The sequence below is a fragment of the Drosophila takahashii genome, chromosome 3R, assembly GCF_030179915.1.
Source record: "Drosophila takahashii strain IR98-3 E-12201 chromosome 3R, DtakHiC1v2, whole genome shotgun sequence".
Classification (NCBI taxonomy): Eukaryota; Metazoa; Arthropoda; class Insecta; order Diptera; family Drosophilidae; genus Drosophila; species Drosophila takahashii.
In genome coordinates, this window is record NC_091681.1 from 34,404,717 (window position 1) to 34,425,503 (window position 20,787).

The 20,787-nt window shown below is 44.6% G+C and overlaps 1 protein-coding gene and 1 long non-coding RNA gene across 13 annotated transcripts in view; one reads left to right on the plus strand and one right to left on the minus strand.

The window, feature by feature from the left end:
• Positions 1-504: 504 nt before the first annotated feature.
• The window catches only part of scrib (scribble planar cell polarity protein), a 68,000-nt gene continuing 47,717 nt past the window's right edge, over positions 505-20,787 (minus strand). For 5 of the 12 annotated variants that reach the window (XM_070217053.1, XM_070217052.1, XM_070217051.1 and 2 more), the window contains 7 exons: positions 18,042-19,913; positions 13,719-13,854; positions 12,929-13,244; positions 5,399-5,899; positions 4,826-4,961; positions 4,242-4,427; positions 505-2,371 (listed from right to left, as the gene is read on the minus strand). In XM_070217053.1, coding sequence (XP_070073154.1) covers positions 794-2,371; positions 4,242-4,427; positions 4,826-4,961; positions 5,399-5,899; positions 12,929-13,244; positions 13,719-13,854; positions 18,042-19,913 — 4,725 coding nt within the window. In that variant the 3' untranslated portion in view covers positions 505-793. Of the gene's footprint in view, positions 2,372-4,241; positions 4,428-4,825; positions 4,962-5,398; positions 5,900-7,362; positions 8,814-12,928; positions 13,245-13,718; positions 13,855-18,041; positions 19,914-20,787 lie in introns of those variants that run through there. The other 7 variants (XM_070217058.1, XM_070217057.1, XM_070217061.1 and 4 more) reach the window with 3 other exon arrangements.
• LOC138913398 (uncharacterized) lies at positions 5,922-6,241 on the plus strand. The gene is made up of 2 exons (XR_011419118.1): positions 5,922-6,041; positions 6,099-6,241. It is a non-coding gene; the product is annotated as an uncharacterized lncRNA (long non-coding RNA).

Genomic DNA, 20,787 nt, shown 5'->3' on the forward strand with positions numbered 1-20,787 from the left:
GGCCCAAAAAATGCGGGCAGTCGGGAATGCTTAAAGTTTATAGATGGTTCTCGTGAAGGATCATCGTGAATACTTCGGCCTTCGGCTGCGATTGCTCCTACTTTTTGTGCTAGAACATAAAACGTAAATTTAATTTGCGGAAAATAAGCAAAGCCCATTTGAAATAATAAAATGGAGGGAGAAAAACCAGATGCTGTGTATGCAAATGATAGTTAAATGCAAACAAAGTGAAATTATTTAATTCAATTAAATAAGATTTTTGTTATTTTTTTTCTCTCTCTCTTTTTTTCGGATGCTGTTTTCGTATTAATTCAATTCTGATGGGCGATGTGTTGTTGTCGTTTCTTTGTGGTTGCTGCACAACATTAAATTTTACAGCTTACAGTTTAATTCTTGCGATTCGATTTGTTTTTAATTTGCAATGAAAATATTTTGTTTTAATGCAAGTACACTGTACAGTATACATGCACACTTTCAATGATTAGTAACAAATGGGTTTTTGTAAATGCAGGGGACACGTTATTTGCACAATTAATTAAAATTATCAATACATATGCGAATATCGGTAATATCGTACATACATAATATACATATGTATACAATTAGTATATATAATTATATATATATATATAGATAATGATGACAGCGAGACCTCTGATATGTATGAGTAAGTGTTTTGTGCGGGAGGTTGTGCGTGTTTTAGGGAGTCGCTTGGATCACATATCCCACATACCCACCACAGGGCGTACACGCAACTTCCTTCCAGCTGCTACTCGGATATCCTCGATATCCTCTACTTCTTTTTGCCCTTTCGCTTGTTCTTGTTGCGGTTATTGTTGCTGTTGCGGTTGCCCTGCTTGCTGGATGCTTCAGTTGGCCTGGGAATTCCGCTCGTCACAATATTGGACACGGTCCTCGTGGTGGTCACCACACTGGTGCTCGGCTCGTTGTCCTCGGCGCCGCTCACAGCCTCTGTGGTTGTCGTGGTGGTCGTTATGGTCTCGCCCTGCTGTCGGTCGAACACCTGACGTTCCGATTCTCCAGCGCTAAGCAGTCGATTGAACAGATCCTCTCCAGACTCGCCCTTCTTCTTCTTCTGCTTCTTGACCACCTCGGTGACGGTGACGACGGCGGAACTATCGCTGGCCGAGGGCAATGTATAGGTCCTTTGAGTCTCCACCACCGTTTCGTTGTTATCGGCGCTAAGCAAATCCTCCACAGACTTGCGCAACTGCTTTGAGATCTCGGCCAGAGCACGCTGCTCGGCCTGCAATTGAGCCAGGGTATCCTTGGGCTGTTCCGCCTCCTCCTCCTCCTCTGGCGCCGCCTCCTTGATGGTCGTGTAGGTCTGCGACTTTTGCAGCTTACCACCGGTGGCTGCCAAAGTATTGAGATTCTCGATCACCTGGGCGCCCTGCACATAGGTGACATTCAGCTGCTCCTGGGCATTGTCCTCCTCGTCGGAGTCATCGCTATCCTCGTCCGAGGAGTCACTACTCTCCTCCTCGTCGTCGTCTTCTTCATCTTCATCGTCCTCTGACAATTGGCCCGCCAATTTAGCAATGATTGTGTTGCGGTTGCTATCCTTAATCAGCTCCTCGAGCAGCTGCTGATTGCCGTTCTTGGCATCATCCTGGTCATTAGCAGGCGGGCGACCAAAGTCAACCACATCGTCGATGGCATCGCCGTAGGCGCTCTCCTCCTCATCCCGTGCGTCGCCATAGGCACTGCCATCCTCGTCCTCCTCCTCCTCCTCCTCGCCCTCGAGGCTCTTTTGCAAATTCAATTTGACGCGCTCGTTCTCCAGCAGCTCCTCGAGCACGGTTTTCATTTTAGCATTTAACGACAGCTCAGACCTACCGGTGTTGTTGCCTCCTGGAAGGACGAAAGTTTCGCTGCGCAGCACGGCCATGGCGCCCTCCTCGAAATCGTCGTCCTCGTCGAAGGGCAGGGAGCCACTCACGTGGATGGTGCGGGCATTGCCGTCGCCCCCAATCACTGGATTCAGGACCTCCACAATGGTCGTCTCCTTGGCCAGCGTTTGGTGAAGCGACAGCGGCGTGGGCTTGATGCGCACCTTGCCGGATGCCACACTTTCAATGGACGAGGGACCATAGGTATCGGAATCGTGGCGTAGGAAAAGCTTCTCATTGTTGGCCTGCACGGTGACAATGGAAGCGGTGTCCTCCTCCTCCTCATCCTCATAGTCATCTTCCTCGTCATCATCTTCATCTTCATCGTCGTCTTCATCCTGGAAGTCATCTGCCTCGAGTTCCAGCGGCGGTTGCGTGTCATCTAGCCTGCCGCCATCGTCCTCCGTTTCGGGCACTTGCAGCTCCAAGGATATGATGCGCTCCTTGCAGGTCTCCACCTAAGTGTAGATGAGGCGGATACGTTGTGCATTCGGTTTGCCAGCACACTAACTACTAAATGAAGGCAAGGCCAAGAAGGCAGAAAGCAGAAAGCAGGCACAGCCACCGCAACCGGAGAACCAGAGAACTCAAAGCGCTTACAGCTAATTTATACAGCGAAATGGAGGTGTGGCTACACAGATGGTGAAGGCTACATATACTACATATGTTTTAGTTAACGTTAGTAATTATGCTTGGGTGGATGATTAAGGGGGTGAGCTACATAGACGTGCAAAACTCTTAAAGTTCCACTTGATCTGATCACGACCTGGGTGAATTTTGAGCAGCTAGCACGCACAGGGGCAGCCTAGTCGTATACGTGATATGAGGCAAATTGACAAACGGCTGGAAAAAGAGGAAAATTGCCTGCATTTTCATCTAGTGGGTGTCCTGGTTATATAGAGGAGGCCAACAGGACGATAAGCCGAAACTAAACTGCAGCTGACAGGCAATCCGAGAACAGAGCCTCTGCTCCTGCGAGGACATCCTGCGGCGAATTCAATGCAACGGGGTCACAGCCTCCGGACAGGAGGCGAAAAGTTTCCTTCTCTTCGGCTGCCCTACAGCCAAGTTTTTTGCACTCGAATTACCAGAATGAAACCACCAGAGCCATAGCCAGAGATTCGGATTCGGTTTCAGAATCAGATACGGCCAAAGCTTCGCTTGCAGTTGCGTCCCCAGAGATGAGATGCAGTTTCCCCAGGCCCGAAGGCCTTCTTTCTTGCCGTTGACATTCTTTCGGCTTGTTTCTGATGGCACACTTCCTTCCTTCCGTTTGTGCAAATTGAAAATAACAAAATACAGAAATACGAAATACCAAAAAACCGGGCTGAAACACGTGCCCGCAGAATAACAATAGCGCATAAAATGCTTTGCGTGTTTGCCTGGTTTGTTTGTTTGTTTTTATTTGCATTCTTTTTATAAGTAGATATTTTGAAACTCATTAAAACACAGCCCATCCCCTCCTGCCCAAACAAAACAAAAAACTTTTGCTTTAATTTTAATGGACTGGGCCATAAAAAAGCAGCGCGTCATTATAATGCGTTTGCATACTAAAAATCGTATCCAGAATCAAGCCCCAAATGACGGTCGACTGAGTCGTTATAGCTTTATAGACACGTGACAACAACAAACCCTAAAAAAAGAGACAATGAAACTCTTTCGAGGGTTTCGACCTTTAAAAACCGCGACACTCAAATGGCAAACAATAACTGGAAATCATTTCTGGCCAAAACCTTTTCGCGTAGGTAGCTCGCAAAAGTGGCTTATTGTCCTTTTTATGCGCTGCACTTCAGGCAGGCAACGCGAGCCTGCCAGCCTGCGATCCTAAAAGTCTGCGTGGGCGTGAAGCACCTGGTCGCCTCCTGGTAAGCCCGGCAAATGTCAACAAAATCCCCCCGGCAACTCTGAGTGCTTCGAGGATATTAAAATTTGTTTTACTCAACGGACAGGACAAACTTTCCGAAGAAGAAGGAAAACCCCAAGAACCCCGGACAGACATCCTTGACAGACCATAAAAATGATGAGCTCTATAAAGTAATTAAGACGAGAGATGCTTTCGCTTTTGTACAATGAGTGTGCTTTATGTGAGGTGGTGGAGTGCATTTAAAATGTACGGAATGTGCAACCGGAAATACGGACTACAAATGGAGGGAAGACGACTATTACAACACAACGACAAACGGCTAACAGAAACCGATAATTAGGTGGGTATATAACGCTAGTATAGGCCAATAATAATGCTCGAACGAAACTCAAATTGGTGCCAATTGATATATATATATACAATACAGTAATTGCTGGTTTGAATTTGATTTGCTGGTCTCTAACCTCCGTCTCGATGATTTTCTCAATGTACTCGACGGTGCGCAGTTGAGGTCGCCCCGTAATGGGGCATGCCACCTCCTCAGTGCGGCGCACAATCTTCTCATCGAGGATTTTCTCGCGTTCGCGCACAATGACTGGACCATCGCTCGATTTTATGGCAATTTTTGGAAAGACTATTTTCGTCTGAGCCTGATTAGTTGGGGGGATAGACAATAAATAAGACAGATAGAGTAGAGTAGTTGGAAAATGCGGGTTTAGGTGGATTGTAGATTTTAAGGGGGGTTCTTTTTCAGGGGGCTTCCAATTCGGATACACTTTTCCCAAACTCGATTTCGTTTTCCATTCTGATCCTTCATTAGTTACAATCGAGTATTAGTATATCTTGCGGTTAGTTAGTGAAGCAAACCATGTAGCTATGTGGGTTCTTTTGCTCATATTTTTTGGGTGGTTATGTTCGCAGGCAATTGATTTCGGGCCATTCCTCCGGCTCATCGGGCGCATATGTTAAATGGAAGTATGGTTTTTGGGTTTGGCTATGGGTTCGTTGGTTAGTCTTCGAGGATTTCGACCTCGACTGAATGACTTACCTCGCTGGCCTTGGATTCGTGGGTAATCAGATCGTCGGTCATCTTGCGCATATTCTTGATCACATCCTGGGCCTCCACGGCTCCCTGTTCCAGTGATCGAAGACGAGCTGCACGCCACGAAGCGCGCTTCTCAGCACTAAATGGATGAGAACCACGGGGATTAGTAGATATATACTTTGTACTTAACATTTATCAGGAAACTCTATACTCAATCTGAACTCCAGCTTAAGCAAAACTAATTACAAGATATGATACTATTGTATTTACAGAGAGATAGAAAGAAAGTGGGTGTGACTAGGACAGACACCGGCTAACTAAAAACAAAGATATACATAGAGATATATATTATACATAAACGGAAAACATTGAGATTGGTTCGTATTGCCTCGCGTGAGTGGGTGCATTCATTGGGTGAATATTCATTTGGTGTGGGTGTTCTACCTAAACAAGGGGCTAGTCTTTGGTCTTTGGCATTTTCGCATTGGGCGACACTTGACCTGTAACCTTTTCGGTGTTTTCTGGATCTGGACCTGCACGCATGTCAACTCGTTGACCGTCACGCATTCAACTTACTTAATCATGGAACGGCTTTTGCCGGTGGGCGTTGTTGGTGTAGTTGGTGTTGTTGGTGTTGTGGGCGGAGTGGGGCACTCTTTATCATCCTGCTGCTGCCGCAGATACTCCTCCACACTGAGTCCGGATTGGCGGGCAGCCGAGGCAAGGGCGCGCCTTTCGGCCTTCAGGGTTCTTACGGGTATGCGACTGCCTCCTGCGTTGGCGCAGGGGGAGGATGGTGATTCCGGCCCCGGCTGTTGATGATGTTCCTCCTCCGGAATTGAGGGCTCTTCGGGCTGGGATTGCCTTTCCTGCTGCTGCTGCTGCTCCTGCTGTTTCTTAAGACGCTGCTGCAGTGCCGGTGGAATGACAACCTTGACCTTTGGCTTGGGCAGCAGTGAGGGTTTGGGTGGATCAACTGGCGCAGGAGTCACCGCCTCTGTAAGCCTTAACTTCTGCTTGGGTATTTTGCTGGGCGCATGTGGCATGTGTGTCGTCGCCAGACTTTCATGTGCGGTTCTGTCATAATTTTTGAGAGTTGGTTTTCGTGTTCGAATTGTGCAAAGTAAAACAACAACACAACACACATTGAATTTACATATAAATGTTTAATCAAATAATTTGCTTGTCAAAACCAAAGGGGAGTTTTCGGTGAGATGCGGTTAGCACGTGATATGAGCAGTTACACAAAAAACATAATGACGTTAATTTCTTTTAGTCACACTTGTGTGTACGTGCTGTCCTGGAATCTCTCTGTCCCTGGAAACTTTCTGGCATAACAAGTCGAATTTGTTGTAATTAAAAACCAAGAAACATACTGTAAAGTTAGCAGCCAGAAAGGCGGAGAGTCCCCCTGCGAAACCCTGACAAAATCACTTTTTGAAAAACTTTGCCAACAAGTGCAATAACATGGCAGCTGGAGATTAGCATGGCGAGGGGGATCCCAGGGAGAAACTGCTGTCTGTGGAGTCGTAAAACTTGGCAAGAGCCGTCTAGCACTATATAACCATGTGCAGGAAGCATGGCGAAGGCGAAGGAGCAGCAGCATGGTATGCAAAATTAATTTTAAAATAAAGCGCCTTAGAACTATTTGCAATGGGATTTTCGACTGGAATCCTTTCTCCTGTCTGAACTTTGTGGCCTATCCCATCGGCTGGATTTTTTCTATCCTCCCCCTTCACCTTCTTGCCGTCCTTTTGTCTTTAACAAATTGCTACACACTTTCAATTTAACTTTAATACGAAATTATTCTACTACTACAACGACTACTACTACTGGCAGCAACTTCTGCTTGAGTGATTTATGTTTTTCAATTTGAACGCCGCCGGGCTCCTTAGTCCTTTGGTCCTTGGCTACAAAAAAGGAGAGAGCGAGAAACTTTTCGTGGAAACACTCTCGCTACCTACGCAAATGTCATGCCTGAGGAATCCGGCGAGGAGCTCTGCCGCCGGAATGAAGGAGCCAACTAAGGAGTTGCTACCTCCTGACCCAGGCAATTGCACTTATAATATTCTACGGCGGGATTCTTTTCTTCTGCTTGCTCATTTCTTTGGCTCCTCTTATTCATTCATTTGTCCTCTCGACTTTTAAATGAACTTTGCCCCCGCACTCGACCCCCTAGAATAATCCCCTAGTTGGCCTCTGGAAACCCAGAGTATTCCGGCGCGTTCAACTTTTGCAATTGACAGATTTATGCAATGCCCAATGAAAGTTTTTCCTTTTTTCCTATCCAACCAACCCCACCCAATCGCCGCTCTAAATGATTGTTTTTCATCTTTCAATTGCTAATTGCTCGACTCGACTCGGCTCATAATGATGAAAGTCGGAATAATAATCAAAAACACCCCCAATAAAGTCAAGTGGTGGGTAAAGTAGGTAAATGATGCAAAAACCACAACCAAAGAGTGCTTGAATGTTGGTTAAAGTTAAGGAATTAACAATTATGCAAACGTGGATATTGTATAAATAAGTTGCCGCAAAGCTAATTTGAATCATTCGCCTTTATTTCTAGTATAATAAATTGTACTTCTTTTGTGTATGCAAAATAACAAAGTTACATAAATATGTTTATGGCACAAATCGATGACAAATACGTACATATGTGGGTGATTAATAATAGTGATGGTAATGATATAATGCCTGTGATTCCATAACCGTAGTCAGTAGTAATATTAATACATTGTTAAGCAGTTCTTATTTATGTGGTTCCTTTGTTCACAGTTTTTTTTTTCTTGTTTGTTTTAACATATAAATATTTATAAAATATATCGAAAATTTTAACACCGTTACTGGACTATCGTAAAACTTAACTAGGAATTATGTTTGCTTTGCTGAAAGCTTGTTTTCGGAATAAAACGGCTAACTTAAAGTCAGGAACTTTAAATGCTAAACTTCTTTCAATGGTTAAAAATAAAAAACCTGGATTCCCTGTAAAATAGTTTTTTTTTTTTTTGTATTTTTAACGAATAACAATCGCGGTAAATGCAGCGTAATCCGAGGATTTACAATCGCCTAGGCGATAAGTCGACATTAACCCGACAATACCTGCGTGTCTGACTGCGAAATCGTGACTTTATCTACACACATTAATCTATGGCAATTAAAACAGGGAAAGTGAGAGTGAAAGTGCCAAGGGGCCAAAGGTGACAGTACGCGAAAAGAACATGGCAAACTAATGAGACTTCTCTTGTCCTGCTCTAAAAATCATTATTTTTAATAACAAGCATTTTCAAAAATGCAAAATGCATATAAATTATGCAGGCAACACACACAAGGCACTGGAGTTCATCTGTGTGAAGGGGTGTTTAGTGTTTTGGGTTGGTATCTGTGAAGGTCCTTAGAAGTGCTGCAGGTGTGTGAGTGTGCAGGATGTGTACTGAAAAATTTCAAGTGTAGCCAACTCAGACAGACTAGTTTTTGCAGTTGTTGTTGTTCGGAAAGTTGGGCAATTTGAAAAGAGAGAAATAATTAGGCTAATAAAATGCAAAGGGGAGTGGAACAGCAATAACACCTGGCTCTTATCCCACATCAGGTGGGAGTGGGCGTGGGCGTGTGAGTGGGCGTGGCAGGATATGGAATCGTGGTAGTTGTCACTCTATAAAGTTCACATTTCAGCGTTAACATGTTACGGGGGTCGGTATACAGTATATGGTTATAAAAAGTTTTCGTGTCGTAGTATAAAAATGACTTTATATTGCAGATTAGTTCGTTTACTGCTTTCGCTTCAGTAGTTGTAGTAACTTATGCTCGGAAAAAAAGTCCCTTGTTCGAAATACACACACTTTACATACATAGTATTATATATAGTATAGGTTACACTTAAAGCTATGGTTAATAAACGTGTCACATTCGCACAAGTCGTAGTGAGGGTGTCAGAGAGAGCTTAGTTTTAGTTTAACTTCTAAATACTGCTTCAATTTCTTCGAGTGGATTCCTGCAAAAGTGGGTGGGAAAAGCAGAAACAGAAAGTTGTTTTTTTGTGGTGTACAATTATAAAAGGTGCAGAGAGTCGAGCTAATTGTAAAATAATAAACACACAATGCTTCTTTTTGTTCGGTCGCGGCATTTCCACCGCTTACTCTTTTGGTTTGGTTCTCTTCGAGGGGATTTTCTATGGCGAAATGCGACCGGGTTTTCCACGACTTGTAATTAATATTTATGTGACCAAAAAAGCAACAATCTAAACAAAACAATCAACCGAAACGCACAGCATACTGCAGACCAACGAAACGAAAAAAAAATTAATAAAATAGACTGAGAAAAGGAAAACAAAAAACATCATTAACGCCCTCATTTTTAGCTTAAGGTCAAATTATGCTTTTATATCAGCAGAAGAGACACAGACAACGGCACGCCGATTTGCATACGCCGCGGAGCGATCCATTTGAGGAACGAACGAAGCGCCAACGCCATAAAATATAAATTAATTTATGCGCAATCAACAAAACATAAATATTTTCATCTGCATAAAATCACAAAAACGTCCAAGAAGCAAACGGCCGCAAACATATACATTTAAATGTAAAAAATTTAATATAAAAAGACGGAGACGGAAAAAAAAAAAAACAAACCACCGCCAGCGCGCCGCCATCTCCACAGTTGACCACCAGAAATTCAAAATTCAGAAATCCACCAATTGTCTTGTTCGTCTGCCAATATTTCAGGGTCAACGGCAACCGCAAACCAATTGAAAGCGAGAGCGAGGGAGTATATATTTGTATATATCTATATAGGTAGATATATTCCGGCGATATCCGGCGATCAGCCATCAACGGAGTGGAGCAGAAAATACAGACCAACTAATAATAGTTCATAAATTATCAAACAATAAATTAGACGATTAATGCACGACTAAGAATTCGATTGCGTTTTGCCGACATCTTTTTGTCGTCACGGAAGCCAATTTGATTTTTTTGTTGTTAAAAAAAAAGAAGAATTTATAAACACGGATCTGGCGAGCCTTTTGTGTTCCACAACGTTTTATAGATTTAGACGAGTTTAATTTGAATATAAATACAAATAGTTTGCCGGCTAATTTGATATGGGTTTTTCAGCATATATTCTACTTCTCCTTTTCTATTTTTTTTTTTATTTTTACACAATTTATGCATGGAAAAAATATAAACAAGAACAGGAAAGGCAAACGAAACTAGTAGAAATTCTTGCTAGAAATTTATTACAAGGTTATTAACATGTTTATCTTCTTTTCCTCGTTATGAATTCCAAGGCTACGGAGCCCGAGCAACATAATAACACACATTTCAATTTATTATATTATGCATGTAAAGTTGTAAAGCCAGCTGGCAGAGGCGGGTTTTTCTGAGGGGAGGGGAAGAGGGTGAAGAGTGGTGAGGTCGCCAGTCGTTCCCGAAGTTTTTGGCAGCTGGGCCCCAGCCAATTCCACTTCAAGGTCTTTTCTTGGCCAAAGTTGACAACCAGACGACGGCTGGAAGGGGAAGTTGCGTCGAGTTCTCCGCTCCAAGGGAACTATGAAGTCATGAGATATTTATTCCAAAATTGTCTAACAATATAATGATTAGTTCTTGCGGCTCTTGATTTAGGCGCAAGGTTAGAAAAACAAATGCCGGAGGTGATCAATGGAGATACAGGATTCCTCTTTTATCTATATGGGTAAAACTCTCAGTCAAAAATCGGAAGAATGGTTCATATTTTACCCAATATTTCTTCTAAAGTGTTTTTTTTTTTAGGAACTAATTTCTAGCCTTTTGAACACAATCCAAATTAATATTTGCTCTGGATCTACAGCTAGTATTATATAAAGTCTTGACGCCTCCTTTGAAATTCCATCAAATGCTTTTTCTAATGCAATGTTTATAAACGCTCAAGTGAAATTAGCCATCTCTTTTGTGTGTACATTTCGCGTTTATTTTCATAGCTCTATTCTTAGAGTAAATTTTATTCGCAAACACAAAGGACCACGGAGGAGTGCTTAAATGTCGGCAACTTGTTGTCAAGCTATATGATATCTGCTGTTGTCATACGTGTCTGCTTGTTTTTCCCACTTTTTCTTTTGTTTTCATTTTTTTTCTGCGACTCTTTGGACCCAGTGAATACCCTCTTATGACCGGAAATAGGTAGCAGTTTCTAATCAGTCAACAAAGTATTTGTGAAACAAAAACTTGATATGAACTTTTTAACTTCAGGTTTTTATGACAAAAGTTCAAGCAACTGGTCAACACAACTGATCTCTTTGGGTTAATGACCCAAGCAGGGTATTTGCAATGCGACCTTTGACTAAAAAGGCTGCGATGGCTGTTGTGTGCTCTTTTTAATGTTTTCCTGCAACAGCTTTGGGGCGAAATTGTATTAAATTACTTTGTTGTTGCTCATTATATAATGTTGTTAGAGTCAGCCACTGGAACATCGCGTGGGGACGTCGAGTTGAGTCCTTCAGCCAGGCGGCACACACATATGTGTGAAAGTTGGCTGATAAGCGCCAGTGTTCCGTGTACAAAATGGCTGCCATGTGGGTGGTTTCTGGGTGGTCATGGGTGGTTTGCCGTGTAAAGACCACCTGGCATAAGCTTTTAGTTTCTTTCATTGTTCAGTTTTTGTTTGTTCACAGTAGTAGTTGCCTTTTGACACAATGGCCTGCTGTGGTTGCTACGTGTTGCATGCCACCGACAGTCATCAAGTGGGCAACGCCGCCACCCTCCGCCGACACCCTCTCCCAAAAGGCGCTAATTATAATTGCCTATTTCAGGAGCGGGACATTAAAATATCATTATTTGAACCAGCGAAATCCGAGTGTTTGAGTTCCTCGCCGAGATTCATTTGCGGCGCTTAATTCCGTGCAACATACTTAGCATAAAATCATCGATTCCCAGCGGATACTGAATTATGCGTACGTGTTGCGTGCGATGCTCTCTTGGCGGCTCGTTTGCCGATCCATTTGCGAATTCGGAATCCAAATCTCGAAACCGTAAACCTGGCACCGCCCAGTTGAGTGAGCAAACGCACAAAACGCAATTTGCGGAATGCCCAAATGAAGTTATTCAATTGTAAAAACAGCTGGCATTGTGCCGCAGGGAATTTCCAGTGGAGTGAAGTGGATTGGAGAACACGGAAGGAGCTGAGGCAGAAATAAAGAGTAAGGGTGAAGCCCTCAGGCCCACATTGCGTATACGCAATGCCTGGCGCAAAAATTAAGTAAAGCGGCAGCAGAAAGCAGCGGAAATACTTACACTTTTGAGTTCAGCCAGAACCTCCGACTAGATTATCATATTCACGAGATACGAGATGAGATTTGAAGCCCACCGGGCGTGGTGGTCTATGTACTAAAAAGATTTCAACGCCAGAACCATAACATGTTTTCCATGATTTCCATGCTCATCCCCTTACTTTTTCCTTATACTTTTTACTTTTTTAAGTAGACTAACGGCTGAGAGTCTCTGGCTGCGATTTACGAGTCCATACAACGCTTAAGTGCTACATAAAACTTAAACTGCTTAGGGGGCTTACTCGCTTATAATCGTATGCATGTGTGTGTGTTTTTGTGGTAGCGAGTGTACTTACTATTAAAGACCTCTCAGCCTCATAGATCGCTATCCCTATTTAATAACACACTAAGTCTCAATGATGATTAGCAGCTCCGTCAGTTGACTGCATGGATATGTGTATAGTAAATAGAATGATGGTGTTTTGTGGGTGTGGTTTGTAGTGATCTAAACTTAAGAGCAACCCATATGTGTATTTTAAAGCATTTTCATAAGAGAACCGGCACCAGCAGAACCAAACCAAAAGGCAGCGGAAAAAGTTGACCAATAAAACTAAAAAATTCAACTTTGGATAAGAGATTAAAGCTAAGCAAATGCACAAACACCGTGAAGAGTGTGAGTTTTGTGTGGGTGTTTAAGGGTGTAAGGTTATCATAATCGTATGGTGTGAAGGATGATTGATTGATTGATTGATTGATTGGGTGGTTGGGGTTTCGTGTGGGGTGTGTCTGTGCATTCAGATGTAACATAAAAAGCGCATAATGCAAGCACCAATAATCCGAAATGAGAGCTTTGCACATCCGCCACTCACCTCATGTCCTCCGCATCATCCAAGTGGCCCACCAAAGCGGCGTTGTCAACGGAATCCCCGCGAGCAATGTCCTGGTCCTCTTGGTCCTCCTCCTCCTCGTCCTGGTCGCTGTCATCATTATCCTCGCCGCTGTTGCTGCTGTTACCATGGCTTCTGCTCCTCCTGCTCTCGATGGCATCCTTCTTCTTGTCAATGTTGTCGTTGGCGACATCCAGTAATCTGGAATTCTTATCACGGCGCAATGTTGCAATTTTCCTCTCCTCCTCCTGTCGCAGCTTCTCTACTTCATCCTTTGACAGGAATGAGAAAACTTTGTCTGTAAAAAAAAAAAACAGGGGAAAACACAGAGGGTAAGTACATAGTATAAAATCAGTGTGAGCGGTAAGGACATCGCCCCTCCGCTATTAAGTTGGGAAATTAAATAAATAGCGATCCGATGCAGCTTAGCCAGTTAGCTGCCTAAGTGGATTCTGCATTCTCCTCTCCTCCTGCAAACAACTTTGTCATGCAAATGGCGTTTGGAAACCGCGCTTTTCTTGTCTTTTCCCGCCCCTTTCTAATTACGACCCCCTAGCGCCCACAAACCAGGCCACGAAAGGTGACGACCACCGTTGAGGTGGCTTGGCAACCGCAGATAAGTGGTCTGATTGACAAGTTGGGCCAAGAAGTGAGATTTAAGTGGCAAGACCACTAGGTTCTACTTGGGCCAAAGTGCAAAGAGACATTTGCAAAGCCACCTGCCCCTCCATCCACTCATTCAATCAAGGAACTTTTCCCTGGCAAAACTCACCTGTCTTTTGTGTGGGCTTGTGTTGATCCTCCATGGCTGACTCAAAGAAGCGTTTTTTATCGGAAACCGATTTAGGCACTTTACTCGGTGTCGGTGTTGATGTGGGCTCCTCTGCTGATGCTCCTCCAGGTGTTGACTGCAAAATGCCAAAGTATATTTCGTTAGCAACTCAACGCACAAAGATTTATTAAACGCCAGCAAGGAGAACAAAAAAAAAAAATAAATCAAAAAATCAATAAACAGATAAAGCTGGCAGCCCTCAGACCATATTTTCAATTAAATGACTGGCCAAAAACTGCAATTTTCAAACGCTGAAACGCTGAAAAATCCGAAATGACCATAAAGAAAATGGATGGCACTACACAAGTTTATTAAAAAGCAGACAGCAGAAAGGGGAGTTTTAATACCCGTTACTCGTAAAGTTAGAGGGTATATTGTATTTGTGAAAAAGTATGTAACAGGTGGAAGGATGCGTATCCGACCATATAAAGTATATAAATTATTGATTATTAAACGAACTTAAAATGTGTCTGGCGCCTACATTTTTAAAGATTTCGGAAAAGTCTTTTCTGTAGTTTTGTTGTGTTTATTATTACCTACGAAAATGTAGAACAAATTTTTAAAATCGGACCATTTATTTAAAAGTTATGAGCAAATAATTAAATTAAAGCAGTGCAAGCAGTTTTTCTCCCTTTAACTGAGTAACGGGTATCTGATAGTCGAGGTACTCGATTATAGTGTTCCCTCTTGTTTGATTTGGTTTGGGTTTGGGTTTTAGGCTGGCTCAATCATAAAGTGACCAAGCCGACATTTTTCGGGGGCTGTCCTGCACTCGGGGCATATAATTTACAGTGGGGTTTTTGGGTTGGTATTTATCTGGGTTCTCTGGGATTGAATTGGAGAGGGCGCAAATTACAGCTGCGTGGGCTAGAACGGAACGGAACGAGGCGAACCGAGCCAAACCGGAGCAGGCCATTTATCACCCAAAGTCGTGTGTACTGTCGGTTTTATGCTTTCATGCAATTCCTCGTGTTGGCCAGCAACATGAGACACAAACACACACACCCAGTAGCCAGTAGCTAGTATCCCGGCAGATAAAGCCAAGCCGGGGTGGATAGTTAGTGCCTGCAGACGACGACGACAAAGTCATTAAATGGTGGAGGGGAAAGGGAATCCAGAGGATCGAGAGAACCCAGACGAAACAAAGGCAAACAGGGCAAAGGCCAGCGTTAAACTGCACAAATTGCAACCTTATACCAAAGTAGCAGGGGTTCGACCATCCAAACCATCCCGACCACACCAGTCCGGAGTCCAAGAGAGAGCTCATAAATAAACCAAGACTGGAGAAAGGGTGGAATTGCATGGGGAAAAGTGAAAGCAGAAGCAGGAGTGCCAGCCAGCTAGCCAGCTTAACTGAGCTGTATTTTTAGAAGAGAAATTAATTTCGTATCGGATTTTTCGATTTTCAATTAAAGTCAATGCGCAGAGGCAACAGCATGGAGGAGCTGAACGAGCTGGTCTATCAGCATCAGTCTGCATTTCCAGAGGAGCCTGCTCAGCAGTCCAGCTAATAGGAATTTATTGAGCCATGAAAGTGTTGAGAATGTGTGTGTTCTATACCAAACCCAGTATCAGTGTGTTTTTGTGTGCATTTCAGCCCTATGCCAGCGCATTAAAAGCCAATAAGCCATTGAATTATTCAGACCATGCGAGCAGTGTTAGTGGGTGAAAGATTTTTCGTATATATATAGTATACATGTTCCCAGTGACATTAAAGATAAGGCGGTGATAACTTATCGGGGGCCAATTACGAGTACTCCAAGATAAGATTAGAACAAAGAAGATATGGCTACATTTAAAAGGGGTAACCATTGGAGAGCCAAATCAGTGCAGGGCCAGGTGCCAAAGCGTCAACTGGCTAACCAGTCAGCTGCTGCTCCATAAAAGTCATGGCCCAATTAGATAAAAAGCCCTAAGTAAGTCAAGGTCACTGGCCCATTGGGTACTGCTATATCGCTCTCATTTAAACAATCGTTTTTTGGGGGCAAGTACACAAAAAAGGGGGGTCGTTTTTCGGACGAGACAAAATGAAAAGAGCCCACGAAACGCAAATAAGAATAATACGCAATGTTTATTTGCCTTAAGGTATGCAATTAAAAATGTTCAGCTTGCTTGCTTTGTCTTGATAAAATAAATTAGCATTAAAATCAACTTAGCAGCGCTACGGCGAAATTAACTTTATAAATTGTAAAATTGTAGAATTGTATTTTCTGTCTGGTTTTTATCTGTATTATTTCGTTTATACTCGGTTATTTTTCTTCGTTATACTACTTATTTATTCGTTGGTTTTTCGTGTTTTTCTGTTTTTTATTTGTTTTTTTTGCAAAACAAAAGGCAATAATAAAAAACGGGCGGTAGCAGTAGCAAAAATTAATGGCCCAGTGGGCGTGGTAACTGCAGGTGGGCGACCGTAAGCAGCCAACTGTTTCAATCAACGTCAAATTAAACTTGGCCCGAGACTGAGTTGGAAAATGGGCAGGTGAGGGCAGGCGACAAGAGGAGCACGACCAGGAGGAGGAGGCGGAGGAGCACCCATTAAACTTCAACCGCTTGCTGCTCAATTTCAACTGCAATTTTGTGGGAAAAAGTAGGAGCCGGGGTTTGGGGACCTCGAGCTTAATGGGGGTCGAGGGCGTCTCGAAAGTCAACAAAAAGTTGCATCTAATTAGCAGAAAAGGTGTGGTGCAAGTTCACCAGAGAGAGCTCAGCACACCAGACACGACCCACAAATCAATCAATTTAAATTGCGAGCGAGTGAAATGAAAATATTGAAAATTGCAGTCGATGTCTACCATCGGAGATAGTAAGAGGAAGAGAAAAAGCCGGCAAGGGGCTGGGCCATTTAATTGATGGCAAAAAGGTGTTAGAATTTAATTAAAATGTATGAGCAGTGACACGAGGTAGAGGAATAAAGAGAGAGAAACCCAGGCGGCAGCAACAGGAAGGTTCTGCGGTCAGCTTAGGAGCAATTAAAACCATCGTCATCGCTGAACACCATCAACCGAAGGCGAAGGCAAGTGCTTTTGAGGTTGGAATGGCGGTCTACCTTCAGTGGATCGATTTTTAAACAAGAATAAATCTAAAATTGTACGTTGCGGTAGGTAATGACTGGGTGTTTTCAAGTTAAAGTAGTGAAAATATTTAGGGCAAAAGGAATTGTTTAATATTATTTTGTAGTATTTGTTTCTGGTTCCCTTAAAAATATTTTTTACTAAATTAGCAGGGGATATTATAAGCTTGATAATAAATATTTTAGAATATTGTAAATTTATAACAGTTAAAATGGTTCAAAGACTTTGTTATTTCTCAAAAATAAAGAAAACAGAAATTTTGTAATTAGAAAATAATTTTTTCATTTTTAATACGAATAGCTTTTTTTTGGTAAAAGTTAACTAAATACCCTGGAAATGGTTAAATATTTGTTAATGTTTTTTATTATAGTTTTAAATGGTTGATGGTTTTTAAAGAGAAAGTAATTTAAATACTATTTTTATTTAACATTAATTTTTTAAAAATAAAAACTGGGTTGCTTCTTTGGAATTACTTTGGCCAACAGTTTAGATTTATTCTTAGAAATGATTCCAACCCAACGTCGTCTGTTCAGCGAAATCGAGGAACCCCAGGACCCTAAACCGTTGTCTCCTTGCCGGTGGGCGTGGTGGGCGTTCTCGGCGACGCCGGCTGATGCCACGCCCCCTCCAATTGGGGCTGTGACTGGGAGCGCAGCTTAAAACTGGCTATGCTCCTCAGACCATGTGGCTTTTGGGCCACCGGCGGCGGAGCGGGAGCGGTACGCAACTTGCTTGGCTTCAGCGGACGCTTGGGCGGAAGAGGTGGGGGCGTGGGCGACTTGGAGACTCTGCAGGACACCGAAGTGTCGCTGCTGCGCCGTGAATCGAAGAACGAGGTGTTGCTGTAGATGGCCTCCTCCTCGATGGTCGAGTAAATCTCCTCCGCGGTCTCGTAATAACTGGAGGGGATGCTACCTACTCCTCCTCCCAAGGAGGAACCCTTGTTGGCCATTTGAAGCGAGGAGCTGGAGGAGCCTATCGAAAAGGAACTGGTGCTGTGGGCCAGCGAGGAATTCGAGATGCCGACTCGCGCCGTGGTCATGTTTTGGTAATTGCTATTTGAGTCGGGGCTGACCACAATTTCCGAGAAGGTCGGGAACTTCATGGCGGCATACGAGGGCGTGGGCGAGGTCACCGAGGTCACAATGGGCGGAGGAGGCGGTGGCCCCCGCCTAACCGATGATTCACTCACCGATGATTGTAGGTAGAACTGGTCGCCGGGCGGCAGGAGGACCAGGTTGAAAAGGGGGGCGGAGGGTTCAGAGGGGTTCGAAGAGGCAGGAGACTTAAGGGTAAGCGTGTTGGGCTGCTGCGGTTGCGGCAAACTGGCATACTGCACCGGCAGTATTTGGGCCGTGGGAAAGATCTGGCTGGGCGACCCGGCGACCAGCAGCTGTCGTTGCGGCGAATCCATCAAGCGGTTAGTGGCAGTTGCAGTTGCAGCAGTAGCAGCATTGGAAGAACAAGATGGAGACGTGGATGCGTTAGCGGTTAGTGGTGGCGGAAACTGCGGCGGCTCATGCAAATGACGTGTATTTTGTTGTTGATTGAGGCTTTGGTGGGCAGGCGGTGTGGGCGGTGGTGGCAATGGCAGGCTGTCAATGTCGGTGTCGAAATTATCTAGGAAGGGATTCGTTACCGAATATCCACCGCCGGCAATGGGAACCGGTGGAGCTGGCTCATAGGGCGCCCGCAACTGATTCCTCAGCTCGTTCTCACGCAGCAAATACTCGCGATGCTCCTGCGGCGAAACCAGGATATTGTCCGGTGAATTCTCGTGCAGGAACTCATGCGGCCGCAGTTGCGAGGGCGTGGGTGGTAGCGCCTCCATATAGATGGATTCCGCCTCCATCTCCTTTAGACTTGGAGTACTGGGCACCCTGGTTGGCATGGTGGCAAAATTGACAGGCGGCGGCGGTGGTGATTCCCTCGGGCGACCCGGTTTCGTCTTGGTCACCAGTCTCACGGGCAACTTGGCCTCCACCGGATGGATCGTATTCGTGCTGGCATCGTGCTCGAAGACCGTAAAGTCACCCTGGCCCACATCGGTGTTCTGGAACGTTTCCAGCGCCACATTCCTCACCAGATTCGCCTTCTTCAGCTGCGGTTTCGGGGCCGTCGGTGGTGGCACCTTCGGTCGAGTGCCCGTCGTCGTCGAGAGGTTCTCCGTGGACTTGGAGATCACGGTGTTGGGTGTGCTGCGCCCGCTGGACTGCGACTGGGATTGCGATTGCTCCAGGAGATCCTCGCTGGATCGCGAGGAGCCAAAGAAGAAGTGCTCGCGGGTGGAGCGAGGCGAACGCGGCGATCGGCTGACCTCCTTGGCTATCCGCGTGTACTCATCATCCTCGGCTGTGGGATGCCGGAAGGGGTTCTCGCGGTCCAGTTCGCCAGGACGATCTGGTGAGGTGGCTCGGGAGACGCGCTGCAGCTGCGGTGATTCCACTTCTCGAATGCGAGCCACTGCCGGCACAATGGGCTGGGATTTCTCCAGCGTGGAGCAGGGACTGGTGGCCCGCAAGATGCCCTTGCGAGGCAGTCGGTTGCGAGATCCTCGAGTATCCTGCTCCGAATCATAGGCGCGGGTATAACCATCTGGTGTGCGAGAGCGGGAACGCTCGTAGTCCGACTTGGAACGCTCATCCCCGCTGAGATCAAAGCTCACCGACTTGCGATGACCTCCATACTCCGGGGTACTGCGTCCCGATCTCGAGGGTTTGTAGGGCCGACAATCGCTCTCCGAATCGCTGGTGTAGCGACCTCGTCGACGATCGAAGGTATCGGAATCGGTGTCGGCATACGAAGGCGGCGACTGCACCTCCAGCGGCGGAGAGCTGTCCTCCTCCTCCTCGTCCTCTTCCAGGATGGCATCTATGTCGTCTAACCGATGGTCTTCATCCTCCTCCTCCTCATCGTCATCGTCCTCGTCGTCTATGATGTAAACGGGCTCCGCCTTCTTGGGCTTCGAACTTGGTTGGTGGTCCTCCTCCTGCGATTCCAGCATCTGCTGGTAGGAGTAACGTGCTCCGGGGGCCAGGCGTTCGGGGGTCTGGGTGCCTCGTTGCTATTGGAGTTTGAATTGTTGTGTGTATATAGCTCATTTAGTCTGGGTTTTAGTTTTAAATTTGGGTTTTTTCGGGGTGCAACGTCATCGCACACAAGCTTTGGAACACAAATTGCAGTGTGCAGCGTTAATGGTGGGTGAGTGGGTGTAAAAATGGTGGTGGGTGAGTTTTTTTCATGATGATGCGGTAGTAGGTAGTAGTGGTACAAACGACACACACACAAAAGTTGTACGATTTTGTTTTGTTTGGGGTGCTGTCTCTCCTTTTGCAACCTTTGCGTCCATTAGCCAATTACCAGTGATTTTTCTGCTTGATGATGAGGTGAGTGACTGCGACTGCGAGACTGCGACTCTTCTGGCCAATTTGCTGGATGATGGTTTTTGGGTTGATGAACTCGACGACGACACGATGGCGAAATCAGCGATACGAAAATACACAGAGCAGAATAGCAGAGATACGGAGACAAAGGACAAGTCACAAAGCAAGAAAAAAGTAAAGCTAAAATAACGAAATCAAACGAAAAACTTTCTTAGAATAAAACTTCTTGGCCGAAAAACTAAGAAACTTCCGAAAATCCAATCCTCAGTTTTCCCCAGAAAAACCCCAAAAAACGAAATGCAATTAAAAGTTTGACCCATTTTTTGCGGTTTTTATACGACAAATACATTAAGATTTATTGACATCAAAAATGCACACTTCGAATTCCATTTAGCTATCTTTAAATTTAACTATCATTAGGTAACAACGAAAGTGTGGGGGCAAAACTCAAACCTAACCGAGGGTAACACTAGTTTACAAAATAATATTCTTGGTGTGCTCCCCAGCAATTGATGGCAAATTCTGTTAGTGTTGGACCCCTAGATCACAAAAATA